Source organism: Balaenoptera ricei, chromosome 12, assembly GCF_028023285.1.
Source record: "Balaenoptera ricei isolate mBalRic1 chromosome 12, mBalRic1.hap2, whole genome shotgun sequence".
Lineage (NCBI taxonomy): Eukaryota > Metazoa > Chordata > Mammalia > Artiodactyla > Balaenopteridae > Balaenoptera > Balaenoptera ricei.
In genome coordinates this window covers 59579804-59597692 of record NC_082650.1, presented here as the reverse complement: position 1 = coordinate 59597692, position 17889 = coordinate 59579804, and the positions used below count along the sequence as shown (strand labels likewise).

The window sequence follows — 17889 nt, the reverse complement described above, 5'->3', positions numbered from 1 at the left end:
CTTTTGGGGGAACTGAGCCCTTAATCTGCAAGGTTAGCCTAATTCCAGGTAGTTAGTGTCAGAACAGTATTCCAATGATGTAACAAATAACAGATATCATTTCATAAATGTGTCAGGGACTATGCAAGTATTTTTACACACATTATTTCTAAATCTTTAGAAAACATTCCTAAGCTTCACAACATTCCCACTTGACAGAATTATCGTACTAATTTTTTACATAAGGAAACTAAGAAGTCAAAGTCACACAGACAGTAGGTAATTTAGGTGGAACCTAAATTCAAATTCAGCCTTGTTTTGATTCAAAAGCCCACAATCTAGTCACTATCCTCTCCAGCTTCTCATTATTAGTTATGTAAATACAACACAAGATAACATCACAAAACTGCTACCTAAGAATTCATGGCACTCGTACTGAGAGGTTACAGTAAAATCCAAAGTACTCTTTATGAATTTATTATCTCTTCATAAGAATTATAAAATATCATACTTTAATACAAATTTCTTTAGCAACTGCTGTTAACTTACTTGTTTGTGTTTTAGAAACATGTTTCTGGAGAAAATCAACTATCTGAGCCAAAATCTTCTTATTACAATGTGTTGATAATTTTTCATCGCACTCATAACACCTGAAAAAATATAAAATTTAAGCAAATATTATGAAAGCATCTTCAATAATTTTGCACATCAGGTAATAAAGTTGGTATTTATCCACTTTTGTCTTTAACTCATGGGGTAAGAGGGATACATAGGGTGAGGCAAGAGAAATGAGGTAAATAAGTCTACAGAAATAAGCAGGGGACAGTTCATACAGAGCCTTAGCATTCAAATTAGAGTTTTGGTAGTTTATCCTAAGTGTAACGGAGTGCCATGAGAGGCTTATAAGCAGGCGAGTGATATGATCCAATTTACATTTTGAAAACATCACTCTGACTAATGTCAGATTGGATGGCATCAGGAATAGAGAGAGATCAGGGTAGATGCAGTGGATCTGGAGAGAAATGAACAGACAAATATTTTCAGGTAGAAGCAGTAACGAATTGGATATAAAAGATAAGGAAGAGGAAAGGGAGAAGCTGATGTGGGTATGTCAGTGATTCTCAAACAGGAGCAATTTTATCCCCCAGGGGACATCTGGCAGAGTTGTGAGACATTTTTGGTTGTCACAACTGGGAAAGCTGCTACTGGCACCCAGTGGTCAGAGGCCAGAGCTAATCCTGTCCCCTCACAGGACAGTCCCCCTCACAACAAAGAATTATCAACCCAAATGACAACAGTATTGAGACTGAGAAATCCTGGTCTAGATGAAACAAGATATCCTGTGAGCAGAGAGTGTTTAAAGCTGAGTGGTGGATATAGAGGAATTCATTATACCATATGTTTACTTTCGTTAAAAGGTTGAAAAATAAAATAAGATAAAAAGGGGAAGAAAACAACTGCCAGGCTCCTGGCTTGAATACTTAAGCGATGGAGGTTCCACTTACAGAGACAGGGAAGACTGGATGAGGTAAGTGTTGTGTTTTATTTTGTTTGGAGTTTATTTGTGAAGAGGGGGTTAGAGAAGAGATTTTGAAAAAGCACATTCCTTTTCAGAAAACTACCCTCCACTAAGTTTACTCATTAGTGCATATACTTAATAAAGGTTTCTTCTATCTATTATCATCTTAATGAGATCCAATGATCAAATAAGAACAGTGTTTGACCATATTGAAAGTGTTTTATAAATGTAATGCATTATACCAACATGACCTTACATATTCACAATCTTCTTGCTTATAACTATTAGTGGTCCTGGAATCAATGGCTGTAAACTAGGTTTGGGTCCCTTTTCTAAACAGCGCTCAAAATTCAAATGGTTACTGAGTGTTCACTCTATCACTTTGCACACAGAAATACACAGATACATAGATAAATCTGTGAAGGAATCGAGTCACAAAAAACATTCCCAAAGCAACCTTTCCAATAGATCATGATGGAATTTAAGCAATTACAGTTATCAAGCTTCCATTATAATAGATGTTCAATATTTAATGATGTAATGATTGGCAAAAATAATAAAAATATAATTGCTCATTTGAAAAATATTGAAACGTCAAATTTTTACTGAGATTACAACTTAATTTTTACTTGTTATTAAATATATTGTTGTAACTTTAAGACTGCAAAAAAAAACGTAAATAAAAACTGCACAATGGCAGCGAATTTGGAGAAAAGAGGAGAGCTCAAGATAATTTAATTCCACCTGTTTCCATTAGAAATAACCAAAAAAATAATTGAGCACTTACTATGTGCCATGCACTGTTCTAAGAACTTTACATGCATTTTCTGGTTTAATTCCTCACAACAATCAAAAAAGTATTATCATTTTAAAATAAATAGCTTTATAGAAGTGTAATATTTTCTTTTTAAGGGTGGGAAACAAACACAGGGCTTGCAAATCAGTAATAGAATAAGAGTACAAGGGAAATATTAAACCTTTCAACAAACTTTTGAATGATTTAAAAGCACACATTTACATGTTATTTTTAAGTGTTAAATCAGTGCCTCTAAACCCTGGTTAGGCATAAGAATCACCTATGGAACTTAAAAATACAGAAGCCCTGATTTAATAGAGGACCATTGGTACCTATGGGTTTTTCAAATTCCACCTGTGTGATTCTGATGTGAAGTCAGAGGTAAGAAGCTGCTGTATTATTATACTAATAATTATCTGTTTAAGCAGTATTAAATCCGCTATCCAGCAACACTTTGTTAGCTGTGATTAAATTATCAAATCTATGATATTCCTTTCTTTTTTTTAGGTTTTTCAGGTTTTTCCTCTAGTTCCAGCTGGCCTTCTCTAATCCAGATTAGTGAAGTTTTCTACTGATATTGTTAAACTTTTTAAGGTTTAAGAATTAGATGGGAAAAAGAAAACAGTCACAACCTTTGCATTTCTATAAATGCATGTGACAAACCTGAATTTCTTTCTTTGAAAGAGAAGTAATTCTATGGACCCCCAAATGTGACTTAAAATTATTTTCAGTATAATATAAATCTCACAAATCCATCTCACAAAACTCAATAAATTCACCATCCTTGTAACTCTATATAACTATGAAAGCAAAATTACAATTAAATATAAAATAAAATTTAAAAAACAATTAAATTAAAACTAACCTAATTGATTATGCTAGGTAAGGCTTTTTTGCTGAAATTAAATCATGATTCATACCATAATTGGGGTCCTAAGAGCTACAACAGACATTCCAATTCAGATTCACTTGAGATAACCTATTTTGCCAGGTGCCACTCAATTCTCCCACCATCTTTTTCTACTTCAGTGGTCCTCAAACTATGGGCCCAGGCCAGCAGCATTGGCAACACCTGGGAACTTGTTAGAAATGCAATTTCTCAGGCCCCACCCCAGAACTAGTAAATCAGAATCTCTAAGCCTGAGACCCAGCAATCTACTCCAACAAGCCTCCCAGTGATTCTGATACACCCTATCGTTGCAGACCACTGCTCTATTCAGACTACAGGGAAATGTTTACTGAGCTGCCACACTGTGGGATCATCCCCGTCTCCCTTGGCTCCAATGCTTCATTTACATATTAAGTTCTAGCAATTCTTTCCTCATTCACCCCAATTTTATTACTTGGGGCCAACAACAAAAACACAAATGCAGCAGGCATCCAACCCTGTGGCTGAATTAAATTATATGATGATGGTCTCTCCTATAAACCAAAATATCCTTATATTAATTTTAGAACCCTGAAATGAAGCACAAAGTTAAAATATTTTTGTCTTAAAACTTGAAAACTCCTGAAAATTCATCTGAATAACCCTAGGAGTCTATAAATTCGTGAGAAAATTTTTGCTGTAAAATATAGGAAAAGCTTTTCAATACAGTGTCCAGTTAAACCACTGAAGCAGTGTGGTATGCTGGTAAGGGACTAAAGAATCAAAAGACTTGTTTTAGTGCCTGGATCTTTACTTTGTAACCACAAAAAGGTAAATAAATGATACTCAGTGTCCTTACACATAAAATGTTGGAACTGGACTTAGTTCCCAACCAGGGTTAAGTAGTAGAATCCCCTGAGAAGTTTTTACAAACTATCTATGCCTAGGCTTTCCTTGTCCCCTGCAGAGAATCGCCAAACGACTTGACTGCTTGAAGTACCTTCCTCCACTAAAACTCTGACATTCTAATTTAGCAAGTTCATTACCAAAAAATCAACTAGCAACAACTTTTCTTTATTGTACAAAGAAAGTGTTAAAGAAAACTACAGGGATGACTAAATTTTTTCTTACTTAAATTTTATATTCATGGATAATGTTAATTTTCTTAAATGATTCCATAGGTTGTGTTTAGGCTAAAAAGTATAAGCTGGTATATCATCTTTAAATACCGTACCTTATAAAACTCAAAGACAGTTTTTATAGTGAACACAAGTACTAACGAAATCTAACTTACCAAATGATCCATGTGCTCAGACTAATTATAATACAATGAAACTCTGCTCTCCAACTCTTGAAGTGCTTCAATGAATGCTGGCTTTCTGAGTTTTTACCACATCCCTAAAGATGAACAGAACACTCTTTGTATGATTTACATACAAGTTTATTTCAAATTAATCAAAACTTAAATCATACTCAAACATACTAGAAGTTTTGTTTTGTTTTTGGTTTCAAGCAGGAGGGAAAAGTTTCAGAAAACAATATGGATTCTCATTAAATTCAATTTCTTGCAAAGAGGCTAATTTGCTTCTTGTTATATAATAAAACAGTCATGAGCCAAGTTAATTTCCATACCATTTAAAAATGTACACGCTCTCTGTCTTATGCATGGTGGGACCCTGAGCATCCTCGCAGGCCAGTAGTGCCCCTCCCCTATACACACATTTCCTAATACCCTACACACCTCCACCCAACTCCACTGAAAGCTAGTGAGACTCGGACCAATCACAGTAACTTCCACCACCAGGTAAGTAAAGATATGAGATTCAATTCCAGTCAATGTCCCATGAGGGGCAGTCTAATGGATGTTTCTGGAAAAGTTTTACGTATTTTAAAAAAGAACACAGGGAAGGGATGTACTTTTTGCCCTCTTTCTGGCCTTTGGGGATTGCTGTGTGATACACAGTGCATGAAACACCTTTGACCATCCTGAAACCATGAAACTGAGGATGGCAGAGCAGAAAAATGGAAGAAATCTCAGTTTTTAATGTTCTTTCCATTGAAGCAACTAACTTTAAGTGGCCCTACTTCTGGCTTTCTATGTGAGATAATAAAGATGCCTCTTATTCTAAAATATATATATATACTTTTAATTTTATTTAAAAATTCCTTTATTAAAGATATCAATAGGTTCTACAACATCGTAAAGCAACTATACTCCAATTAAAAAAAAAAAAGATACCAATAGCTTCTAAGCTCTTAAGAGAAATTACTTTGCAAAAAAAAAAGAAAGAAAAGACAGAATAATCACTTTTTATAGAGAAAATAATGAATCCAAAAAGATTTTTAAAAAACCCAAAAACTTGGATCCATTTCCTAAGTAAATACAAATAGGTAAAAAGGCAGGGCCGCATATGAGAACTACTGCAAGTGGGCTGGATTCCCTTTTGAAGTATTTATAAACCACACATGATTAATTTCTGAACATACATACATTTTACTTTACCTTAAACATTTCTAAGCTCGGCCTTGGAGAGTTCTATCTAAACACAGAATAAATTAATCTCAAGTTCTAAGCATTACCAACAGTTAGAGCTCACAGTAAGATTTAAGGAAAATATTTAAGACAAACTCTCACATAAAAGAGACTTTTCTCACCTGAAAACCACACTTGAGGCACAACCAAATATCAGAAGGGAGTACTGGCTGTCCATCATAGAATTTTCTTTCTTTTAAACATTCCAAGCAAACTGACCACAGATTCTCAACTATTGCTTTTTTCACATGATTCACACTGATAGCATGACTTACATGTTGGCAAGTGAAACCTACTGAATAAGACAAAAAGTTTGAACATTTTCTTTGCTAAACCAAAGTGACACCATTAGCAAGCAAAGGTCAACAATATTAAAATGCTATAACTAAAAAGCACAGAGATTCAAAAAACAAAATAACTCAAAAGGATACATACTGCATGATTCCATTTACAAAACATTTGTGAAATAACAAAATTATAGAGTTGGAGAACAGATTAGCAGTTGCCAGGGGCTTTAGATGGGGAGCAGTGGTGTGGCTATAAATAAGTAGCACTCAAGGTGGTGATACTGTAATCAAGTATCTTGACTGGTGGTTATAGAAAGCTACACATGTAATTAAACTGCATACACACATACACACACACACACACAAGTGCATGTATATCTGGTGAAACCTGAATAAGCTCTAAGGATTGTACCGATGTCAGTTTCCTGGTTTTGATACTGTGCTATAGAAATACAAGATGTTACATCAGGAGAGACTGGATGAAGGGTGAATGGGACCTCCTTGTATACGTGTTGTACCTTCCTGTAAATCTAAGATTAATTCAAAAATTAAAAGTTTAATAAATAAGAAGATTATTTATTGAGCAGCTACTATGTAATCAAGCAGTTTAAATGTATTTTCTTTCACTAAGATACACAGGTAAAATCTTCCCATGGGCTAGCTCTGCTATGATACTATTTTCACCATGGTTGCGAGAAAGAAAAGAAAAGAACAAACAAAGGCATAATTTGCAGGAACAAGAATTCTCAGAATTCTCCTTAATGACTATTCCCAGATAACAAATGATTTTGCATGGTCCTTCATTATCCTTTTTAAGAGATTCTTACTGTGTGCACTGTGTGGAGACAAATGGCCAAAATGAGCAAATATGTTCTTAATTTATCAAATAACCATATTCTTCTCTCAAGGGCTCAATAACACTTCCATTCCTCCCAAATACCTGAACATTTCCATTTCTACCCCTCAAATATCCCAAACACCAACTCTACAGCTATCTGCCAAAACCAAACAAAGGCAGAGACTGAATACCTTGAAGAGGGAAACAAAAGGAGTATGTACATTTCAACTTTCTCCACTTCCCTTTCTGAATGCAAAGCATTCCTTTTCACCTACTGGTTAACTAGGGACTAGGCATTGGTTCCATTTCATTCTGAAGATAAAGAATGTGATTCCTGACAAATTACTTATAATAAATAGTTTCAACAAAAATAATATGTAAATCTGATAAAAGATTAAAACTTCTAATTTTACACCAAGAGTAAGTTATAAGAATAGACATAAAAGGAGTAATTCTGAAGTCCTATGTTTGAAAAGCAAGGATGCATGCCATTAAAGAAAGGGCTGTTCAGGGGAAGACTGACAAAAATGACCACACAAGTACAGGACCTAGAAGTGGTTTACCAAATGTCATTGCTTTGAGTTTTTATATTTTAAAATTCTAAGGGAAAAATCATTCCACACACCTTCTATATCATCTCTGGCGTGGGATCTGGCCAGAGTAAAACTTAACCATTCTCTGACTCTACAATTCAGACTTATGAAACTGAAACTGCTAATGAATTCAGAGATAAGTGAATTCAAGACAAAAAAGCTTCTAGGCCCCTAAATTAAATCTATTAGCTTTTAAATATCTCAACCATATATACATTTTATAAGTAAATTAAAAAGTCTGAGGTTTTCCTACAAAAGCTAACCAGTGTTTAAACAGTATTCACTATCTTTTGTGAGGGGGGAAAATGTGAAAAATATCCTTCTACATTAATAAGTAAATTTCCTCAGTTTTCTGCAATTCATTTAATCATATAATTGTCTAAATTTCATTTGACAAATAGGTCCTCTAGAGATTCCTAAATAAAAATATAAAAATGTATTAAAGTCTAGAGTTGTTTCACATTAACAAATCAAAAACAATAATCAAAATCTCCATATTTTTTACTTTAAATATTAATAAAAATTTTACAAGGAGTCTTCCAGTTTGCAAATGGTGGCATAAAATTAACACTTCCCCCTTGTCCCCCCCAAAACTATCCAAGGGCAAAAAGAACAGAAAACAAAAATACAAAGTTCATTTTCAGAGAAACCAGGAGACAGCTGAAGCCCCAAGTCACAAATTGAGTGGAAAGCCTCCCACCTCAAAGCAGCAGAGATCAGACAGGGGTGCGCACAGAAGGAAGCAGAGAGAACACTGCAGCGGTAGATTTCACAGAGAACAAGCCATGCTTTGCAGACACAGAACAAAACCTAAATCTCTGTGCTGCAACAACAGTGGCAGGAGCACCCCTATATCCAACTTTGTTTTGAGAAGAATCGAAAGAAGGGGATTTCTCATTCACTAAGTGAAAAGAAAAAAGCAAGCCATAATCGCAGGGAACAGCCTTATCTCTGTGGCAGTCGGAAAGAAGAGATAATTTGGATTCTGAAAAAAACCCAGGGCTGCATAATCCTGGTAGCTGGAAAGAAGTAAAGCCTATATGAGCTCAAATTCAACAGTTAGGTCTCAACAGTGCTCTGGCCCTCCTTCTTACACAAATATTCTAAAACGAACTAGCCCAAGAAAAGCAACCCTACATCAAAGAAAATCAAAGCCACAAATTCTATGCTAAGATAATATAAGAAAAAGGAAGGAAGGAAAAGGAAAAATGGCAGAGCCATCGCTGCCATGAAATAAAAACACAAAAAAGAAGCAAACGCTTTAGGCTCAGGTGGCGGAGCAATAGGAAGTGACTAGCAGAGTTTAGGATAAATAAATAAATAAATAAAACCACAAAAACGAATGCAAAATTAAAAAGAGTGTAAGGTGAAAGCAACACTGCTGAACACACAGTAAAAAATAAAAATGAAAACAGCACGCAAAGGGAAAAGGAAATAGGAGTTTTAGAGGATTTGAGAAGAAATGGTAACTATGGAAGTTAGGCAAAAGAGAGTTAACATAAGAATAATAAGAATCCCTGAAGAAACCTTATTAACAGAATAGAACAAATATTTAAAGACATAATTCAGACTTCCTTCAATACAGCAATCTATCCTGAAACATTATCCAAGTTAAAAACACTTAAAAATGGAAATAATATATTAAAAACCTCTTTTTAAATGGAAAACGGAACTGGTAAGTCAGTAAGGAAAATCCTCATAAGCTAAAACCCAAGACATGAGGCTAAAAAGAAAAAAGCAAGCCAGGAAGCTAGCAGCTCCCCAGGGTCATCTGCCAACCTCACTGGCTTGAGGGCTTGGTTTTCACAGCCAGGAGAAACAAACAACAACAACAAGAAAAGATGCCAATTCTAAGTCAAATATAAAATAAACAAAATCTCAATAAAAATGCCCACAGGATCTAGACAAGCTGATTTTAAAGTTCATGCAGAAAAATGGTCGTTAAAAACATATATTATTATTTCTCTTCTGCAACACTATTCAGGATGCCAGACATCGTAATTTACCAGCAATGTCATCTGAAGAGTCTTCATCATGAGGTATGGTAGGCCTTTTACTTCTTTTGGCTTTCTCAGGTAAAGATTTGGATGGCTCTTTCACCCGCATCTGTTACTTACTGAAAAGGTTGGGGTTAAAAATACACATTAATCCTCAAAATTAAAATTTTATGTATTTTACTTAACGCATATTAAAATGGAAATGACTTCAAGTTTAATGGGCCTAGTAAATTCACAGAGGAGGAAGAAGGGAGCACCAGCTGAAACCAAAGAAATCTTTATTAAACCAATATACTTTTTTTATACAAAAAGTCAAACTACATTTGACTTTTACCAACGGTTCCCTACATGTATGATGGCCAGGTGAATTAAAAAAACCTGAAGTGGACGCTGCTTCTGGTTCCTGTGCTTCCCTTGCCCTTTCTCTCGTCTCACCAGCTAGACGACAGGCGGAGCTGGAAGAGCCGTAACGGGCCAGGGGTGGAGGCCTAGTGCCAAGCACAGCAGAGCGGCCAAGCACTGGACAACTGACAGAGAAATACATTTCTATCTCTTTAAGCTCCTGTATTTTTTGTGAGTTTTTTCCCCACTTTTTTATTATGAAAAATTTTAAACTTCCAAGAAAGTTACAAGAACAGGATAATGAACACCCATATACTATCTAGATCCCACATCTAGAATATCTTGCCCAATTGGTTTTATCGAAATATCAATGTGTATATAGACATAGCTATACATGTATGTGAGTATGTTTGTTTGTTTTTGCTGAACTATTTAAAAGTAAGTTGCAGAGAGCATATATCCCTTAAGGCAGGGGCTGCTAACGGTCTGTGGCCTGTTAGGAACCGGGCCGCAGAGCAGGAGGTGAGTGGGGGGCGAACGAACGAAGCTTCATCTGCCACTCTCCCTCACTCGCGTTATCACCTAAACCATCCCCCCTCTTCCCATGGAAAAACTGTCTTCCACGAAACCGGTCCCTGCTGCCAAAAAGGTTGGGGACCACTGCCTTAAGGAGATTCTCCTATACAGTCCTATCATTATCACTTCTAAGAAAATTAACAGTAATTCCTTAATATCATCTCATATCCTATCATATTCTAATTTCTTCAGCTGACCCAAAGTATCACCTGTACTGGTTTTTTGCATAAGGATTTAATCAAGGTTTGCACTTTGTACTGGTTATGTCAGTTAGTATCTTTTAATCTACAACTGTTCTTCCCATAAGAAATGGAGAACTAATACTGTCTTACTTTCCTAAGACACTGGCTTTTTTTGAGATCAGGCCAGTGCATGAGTCAAACTGGAGATCTTGTTAAAATGTGGATAGCAAAGTGATTCAGAGACATATATATATATACATATATATTCTTTTTTATATTCTTTTCCATTATGGTTTATCACAAGGAAAACTTTTTTTTTGGCTGCGGTGGGTCTTTGTTGCTGCGCGCGGGCTTTCTCTAGTTGTGGCGAGCGGGGGCTACTCTTCGTTGCGGTGCGCCGGCTTCTCATTGCGGTGGCTTCTCTTGTTGTGGAGCACGTGCTCTAAGCGTACGGGCTTCAGTAGTTGTGGCACGCGGGCTCAGTAGTTGTGGCACACTGGCTCTAGAGTGCAGGTTCAGTAGTTGTGGTGCATGGGCTTAGTTGCTCCACGCTCCGCGGCATGTGGGATCTTCCTGGACCAGGGCTCAAACCCACGTCCCCTGCATTGGCAGGCGGATTCTTAACCACGTGCCACCAGGGAAGCTCCTCTAAATATATTTTTAAGAAATCCCTTCTATTTCTTAAAAACTCAAAGTTAATTCTAAAGATTTTAGATACAAGTTAATGCATTTTTTTAAACCACTATATCCTAAATCCTACCTAATACCATGCTACTCCATGGCTAAGCTATACTGTAATTTTTGTGGTTGTTTATTTGCTTTCATTGATCAAGGTGGAAGAACCTTTCAATTCAATAACAAATTCTGAATCCTGATTTAGTCGTACTATGTTCCACCTAAGGAAGCTTTTGAGTTTACCATTTTAAGAGCCATTTCCTTAAGTCCAAGGATCATCACTATTGAACAAGGCTGCAATAAATTAAGGCCTTCGGGGTTACAGAGATACAGAAGGTCTCCAAGTTCCTTGACCACTTCATTTCTGACTGCCTTCACCCTCCAGACTGCCTCATCCACTTATCCCTACAGTTCCACCTTGCAAAATCACTAATTCAAGTATTCTGTTCTCTGATCACAACTTCAAGTTTTGCCGGCTTGTTTCATCAGCCACTCCAATCCTCCTTTAGTGCCCAGGCTGACAAGAGGCTGCATCTCAACAAGTGCTTCCACGATCACTGTAGCAGGGAAGGGAGAAAGGGAAGTGGCAAATCGAGCGCTGGTTCTTAAAGTTTCACTTGCGAGTGACACATGTCTGCTTATATTTTACTGGCCAAAGCAAGTCATATGGCCACATTTAACTTCAAACAGACAAAAGGGGGAGGGGCACAGGGGGGTAGTGTACAAAGAGGACAACCTTAACATGTACCCAGAAAGAACAGAATATGTGTGCACAGCCTTAATGACTTACCACACACCACCCCTCTAACAGAACCCCAATCCTAGACAAATCCAATTAACCACTTTCTCCATGAATGCATCCAATCAGGCTGGAGAAAGTCTTGTAAGAAAGGAGATTGGGTCCACTAAATTCATAATCATAACTGCAAATGGATCAAGACACCCCATTATCTACTACACCTTCTGGCCAACTCATTTATATACTCCTCACACAGCCTTCTGAAATCTTTTTCACTCTCCCAAACCTCCAACTCCTCCTCTCCCTCCTCCTCCAAATTATCATCTGGTCTTCTACTTGATTGAGAGAAAAGAGATGTAATCAAATAGCAAATCGGATCTTTCTACCCCCAAATTTACAAACTTAGACCTCCAACTATTTTAACTTGATGTCCTGAAAAGAGATAGGCATAACTAAGAGAATCCAAGAAAAATGGCCCATGAGAAACTGGTCATATTTTTACACCCCCTGCACAGGTAAACTCTTGATAAAGATGAGCATTAACACATAGCTAATACTGGCAGAATAACCAAAAGAACCAGGTAGCTGACCTAGAATCTAAAAAACACCTATGCCTTTTTTCAAAAACACTGTGACTCATACTTAACTTGGCAATGTAGAGTCAATTTCCAGTGATTTTTCTGACACATGTACTATGTCTAAACATACAGAGTCATTTTGGATGGTAACCCACTATTTAGCAGTCACTTATCTGTATAGCTTTCTTCTTCAATTCCCCGTTTAGGCAAAAAGAGACAAAATGAAAGTCTGATTATTGAAGCTTCAAATACTGTCCATCAACAATATTGTGTCTGGGGAGTTCCAAGACCACCCTCTCATTTGGAGATTTACTATAAGGTCTCACAAAACCCAGCATATAGTTGTATTCATGGCTAACATTTATTACAGCAATGCAGTATGGACATACAGCTTGATCGTAATGAAAAAGACACAGGTGAAGTCTAGAGGAATCCAAGTGCAGGCTTCCTTACCATTCTCTCCCTCCCAAGAGGGGTCACCACACTCTTCCCCCAATAAGTAAAATCCAGTAATGTCTGTGCAATGTTTCTGCTCAGGGAAGCCCATTACAGACTCACAGGTGCAGGATTTTTAGGGGGGCTAGTAACTTCTGCATAAACCGTACCCTACAACATAAAACGTGTTGTTCCCAGATGCCAAGCAAGGGCTAACCTTTCTAAGGACAGCAGTCTCAGGCATGCTATGTTAAGTCTTTTCAGCACAAATAAATTCTGGCCATTTTTCTCACGTGGTTTCCCAAACAAAACTTTCGTTTTCAACTTCCGCGTTTACCTACACCTGTCTTTTCTCTAATGTAGGATGTGCAACTAAACTGTTTAGAAATGTTTAATTTTTTTAAAAGGCCATGCATACAAAAGCCCACATTCTCAAAAAAGAAAAAAATCTTTTTTTCCCTACTCTTGGGCGATTATTTTCGGCGGGGATGCCGGGGGAGGGAAGAAAGAGACAAAACTCTTTTTTAGAGGCTCAAAAAGATGATCAGCACTTACATACTTTTTTGTGCATCGCACTCGGTTCTCAGCACTGAAGAGATACTAACCCACTTCATCCTCCCAACCACCAACCACCTTATGAGATAAGTTACTATTATTTCTCCCATTTTATACTTGAAACTGAGACACACAGTAGTTAGGTGACTTGCAGAAGCCAGGAGCCAGTAAGCGGTGGATGGAGATTTGGACCCAGGCAGTCCATCTCCAGGGTTCCTAATACTACACGATGCTGCCAGAAACCCGTGGTAAGACTCGTCCTCTGGTCTCACAAAAACATCCCAAGTTTCTGAAGAGAAAATGCGCCGTGAGGATGAGCGCGGAAGGGAGGCCGGAAGGGTGCTGGGTCGCCGCGACCCTGGTCAAGGTGAGGCGGCCCCTCTCCCGCCCCACCTCGCCGGCTCCTCAAGCCGCCGCGCGGACACCCCGTCAGCCCGGCCACGCTCACGCGGCCCTCGGTGACCGCCTGGAGCCCCCAAGGATCGGGAAGGCGAGGGAGCGTGGGGGGGGGGGGGCGTTCTTTCCCAGGCCAGTCAAGCCACAAGGGCCCGGGGTTGCGGAAACGAAGACGGAGAAACTGCGGCGACCCCAGCACCGAGCCCCAACTCACCCTGCCAGGCCCGGCGGCCGCCTCTACAACCGGAAGAGACTGCGCCTGCGCGTCCGCCCCTCCCGCTGGCAGGGGCGGGGCCTCGTGTGCCCGCCCCCACGTTTGGGGCGGGGGGGTTGGGGCCGCCCCTAGCGTGGCCGCGCACCCGGAGTTGGGCGTGGACAGGGCGGGGCCGGCTCGCGTCGCGCCTGCGTCCTGTAAATTTGCAGGACCAGGTAGGCCCCGGCTAAATCTTAGAAAAATGTTAAGTAGACTGCTAATTGGATCCTGATAGTGGCCTGGAGTTCGCGCAGCTGGGGTGTTCTCGGAGTCAGGATTAAGTCCCACTTGTTGCTAGGCAGCGTGCCCGGACAGCCTCCGACTTCTCGCCGTCACATTCTTCTGTGCAATAAAATCACATGAGACATCATATATTTTCTTGTTTTTTCTCATTATTGTTGTCTTACCTGTCGTTCTCACTTTTTTTAAATGTTTTTTTAAATCTATTTTTATTTATTTATTTTTGGCTGCATTGGGTCTTCGTTGCTGCGCTCGGGCTTTCTCTAGTTGTGGCGAGCGGGGACTACTCTTCCTTGTGGTGCACGGGCTTCTCACTAAGGTGGCTTCTCTTGTTGCGGAGCTCGGGCTCTAGAGCACAGGCTCAGTAGTTGTGGCACACGGGCTTAGTTGTTCCCTGTCATGTGGGATCTTCCCGGACCAGGGCTTGAGCCTGTGTCCCCTGCATTGGCAGGTGGATTCTTAACCACTGCACCACCAGGGAAGTCCTTCACTTCTTTATTAGAAAATTTCTTGACTTATACCTAGACCTCTTCAAAGCTCGATTACCCGTTAAAGTGGTTTGCACTTTGCATATGTTTAGTAAAAGTAATTGGTTGAGAAATACTTTGTTTGAATGATATTGCAGACATCAACACTAGTTACAGATAAACTCTACGATTCTTGTAATCTTTCACAATTCTTCAGCCAGGGGACAGGTGTGGCATTATGGAAAGAGCCTTGGATTCCTATTTGATGGATTCTTCAAAGGAAGGAAATTATTTTTAAATGGTACCTAATAAGTATATTTTTAGTGCTATTGCAAAGACATTATGACAAAACATCAAATAGAAATATAAATGTGCTTAAGGTCAGCTCTGTATACATTTCAAATAATGTTAAGTATCTTAATTTTACCGTCATTGTTCTGTCTGCAAATGTATGGAATACTTTGCTAAGCTATAGGCTATACATATATTAAGTTTTTATTGTGTATTTTAAAAGATACATTTTTTATTATAAAAGTAATACATGAAAGTTTCACATAAAGTTCCTCACCTTTTCCTCCTTCCCTCATTCCCATTTGCTTTCCTCAGAGGTAACATTTCCTCTCCTCTATTTTCTGTTTCTTGTGTATAGTTTCAGGAATTGTCTTTGCACATACAATATGCCTTTGTACGACATTTATATATGATTACCATTTGTTAAAAGAAAACAGTCAGCTTAGATTACGGTCTATTTTCTATTCTACAACTTGATTTTTTTTCACTTGATTGTATATCTTGGACATATCTCCACAGCAGCCTCATTCTTTTTACTTGTTGCTTAGAACTCCAGTGAATGGATGTATCATTTTTTCCCAATCAGTCCCCTGTTAGTGTACATTTATCTTTGCCTACTTGTGCAGATATTTTCAGTAGATGAACTATTAGCGGTGAAAATGCTGAGTCAACAGATGTTCAAGGGCTTCCCTGGTGGCACAGTGGTTAAGAATCCGCCTGCCAATGCAGGGAACACGGGTTCGAGCCCTGGTCCGGGAAGATCCCACATGCCACGGAGCAACTAAGCCCGTGCGCCACAACTACTAAAGCCCGCGTGTCTAGAGCCCGTGCTCCGCAACAAGAGAAGCCACCGCAATGAGAAGCCTGCGCACCACAATGAACAGTAGCCCCCACTCGCCACAACTAGAGAAAGCCCGCGCACAGCAACGAAGACCCAACACAGCCAAAAATAAATAAATTAAATAAATAAAAAAATTTTTTAAAAGCAGATGTTCAAGTTTTGATAAACTTTTGGAAAAAACGTTGCATGAAAGGCAATACATTTCCTAATTCTTCATTTAATTTGTCTAAAATCTGGGAGCTTGATGTGGATTTAGAAAAAATGGGAAAAATCCCAAGTCTCTTAAAAATCCTCTCCTTTCCAATTGTCTTTCACTTGCATTGTGGTGAAAAATAAAATGAGTTGTTTGAGAATTAATGACTCATATCAACTCAGCACTAGTAGACCTTTCCCAGAAAACATTGCATTATTTCTCTGCCTTTCATTCCACTTCAAGCCTTACTTCCCTCCGTCACACTGACTCTGAAGGAAGAACTTGGACATTTGTCCAAGGAGCAGTGATCAATACTCCTGTTTGACAAGATCTTTTTGCTCTAAGCCCTCTTAAATAAACCAAGTTTGGCACTGTGCTAGTTATAGGAGGACATATTCATCTTTTCAGAAAAAGAAATCCTACAGAAAAATATTTCTCAAATAATCAGTCATGAACACTTGAAAAGAATTGTTTAGTAATATGTGCTCTTGCAAAAGTGTAAATTAGATTAAATGTGATTCACTGAGGCCAAGTACATTGTTTCCATATCTGTGTCCATACAACCTGTGGTTTATGATGTGGATGCCACAGAGCGTACATGAATCTACAATATTTAATGACATCTTAGTTCAAAGTCAATCCACAAAGTAGATTACACAGAGACTATGGTTAAACTTCAAATGATTTGGAAAACATAACTGTAAATGTTGTCATTGGTATAGAAATCTGAAGTCATCTTATTAATTATTAAACTATTGAAAGCTGAATAATTTAAAAGTGCACGCTTAATGAAATTATTCCTTGAACACATACTTTAATAATGCCATTTGGAAACTAATTTAAAAAAATTTCACTGTGACTCCATTTGCAGTTAAATATGACTTTCATTATCCTTGGGAACCAAATTGAGAATAAATTAAAAATAAGGTAATGAACCAAGTTGAGAATAAAGTAAAAACAAGGTAATAAGAAACTTTATATGCTGTAGGCTGAATATGCTCCCTCCACAACCACACACCAAGGTGTTCTAATTCCTGGAACCTATGAATACGTTACCTTACATGGCAAAAGGATTTTGTGCATATGATTAAATCAAGATTATCCCAGTGGTCCCAGTGTAATCACAAAGGTCCTTATGACAGGGAGGCAGAAGGGTGAGAGGAAGAGAAGAGGATGTGACAGCACAAGCAGAGGTCGGAATTAGAGATCTGAAGATGCCAAACTGTTGGCTTTGAAGATGGGGAAACGGACCAATAGCCAAGGAATGCAGGCAGCCTCTCCTAGATGGAAAAGGTAAGTACAGAAATTCTCCCCTACAGCCTTCACAAGGAACACAGGCTTGCTGACACCTTAATTTTAGCCTAGTGACTTCTGACCTTCAAAACTGTACATAATAAATTTGTGTTGTTTTAAGTCAATAAGTTTGTGGTATAGTAGCAATTGGAAACTAACACATTTTATAAATTAGTTGGACCTGACTCTGACAGAGTTATCATCAAATATAGTCAAATATCATCATGTTGTGGGGAAAAGATGACAGCATGAGATTATCTTAATACTGACATCAGTTGAACCAGCTATGGGAGTGAAGAGCAATTCTTAGAAAAGTGCACACGTGCTTTGCTTTAATTCAATGCAGGAGAATCCTGTTATCAAGTAAATTGGAGAAATTTATTTACTTTATATATTTAAATATTATCTTTGTTATATTCTCTT

The 17889-nt window shown here is 38.2% G+C and overlaps 1 protein-coding gene across 10 annotated transcripts in view; it reads right to left on the bottom strand.

Annotated features, from left to right (window-relative positions):
- The window catches only part of USP45 (ubiquitin specific peptidase 45), a 70534-nt gene that overhangs the window by 52051 nt on the left and 594 nt on the right, over nt 1-17889 (bottom strand). For 4 of the 10 annotated variants that reach the window (XM_059941526.1, XM_059941527.1, XM_059941528.1 and 1 more), the window contains exons 1-5: nt 14103-14179; nt 9420-9529; nt 5818-5990; nt 4457-4560; nt 529-629 (exon numbers count right to left, since the gene is read on the bottom strand). In XM_059941526.1, coding sequence (XP_059797509.1) covers nt 529-629; nt 4457-4560; nt 5818-5990; nt 9420-9519 — 478 coding nt within the window. In that variant the 5' untranslated portion in view covers nt 9520-9529; nt 14103-14179. The other 6 variants (XM_059941519.1, XM_059941525.1, XM_059941520.1 and 3 more) reach the window with 5 other exon arrangements.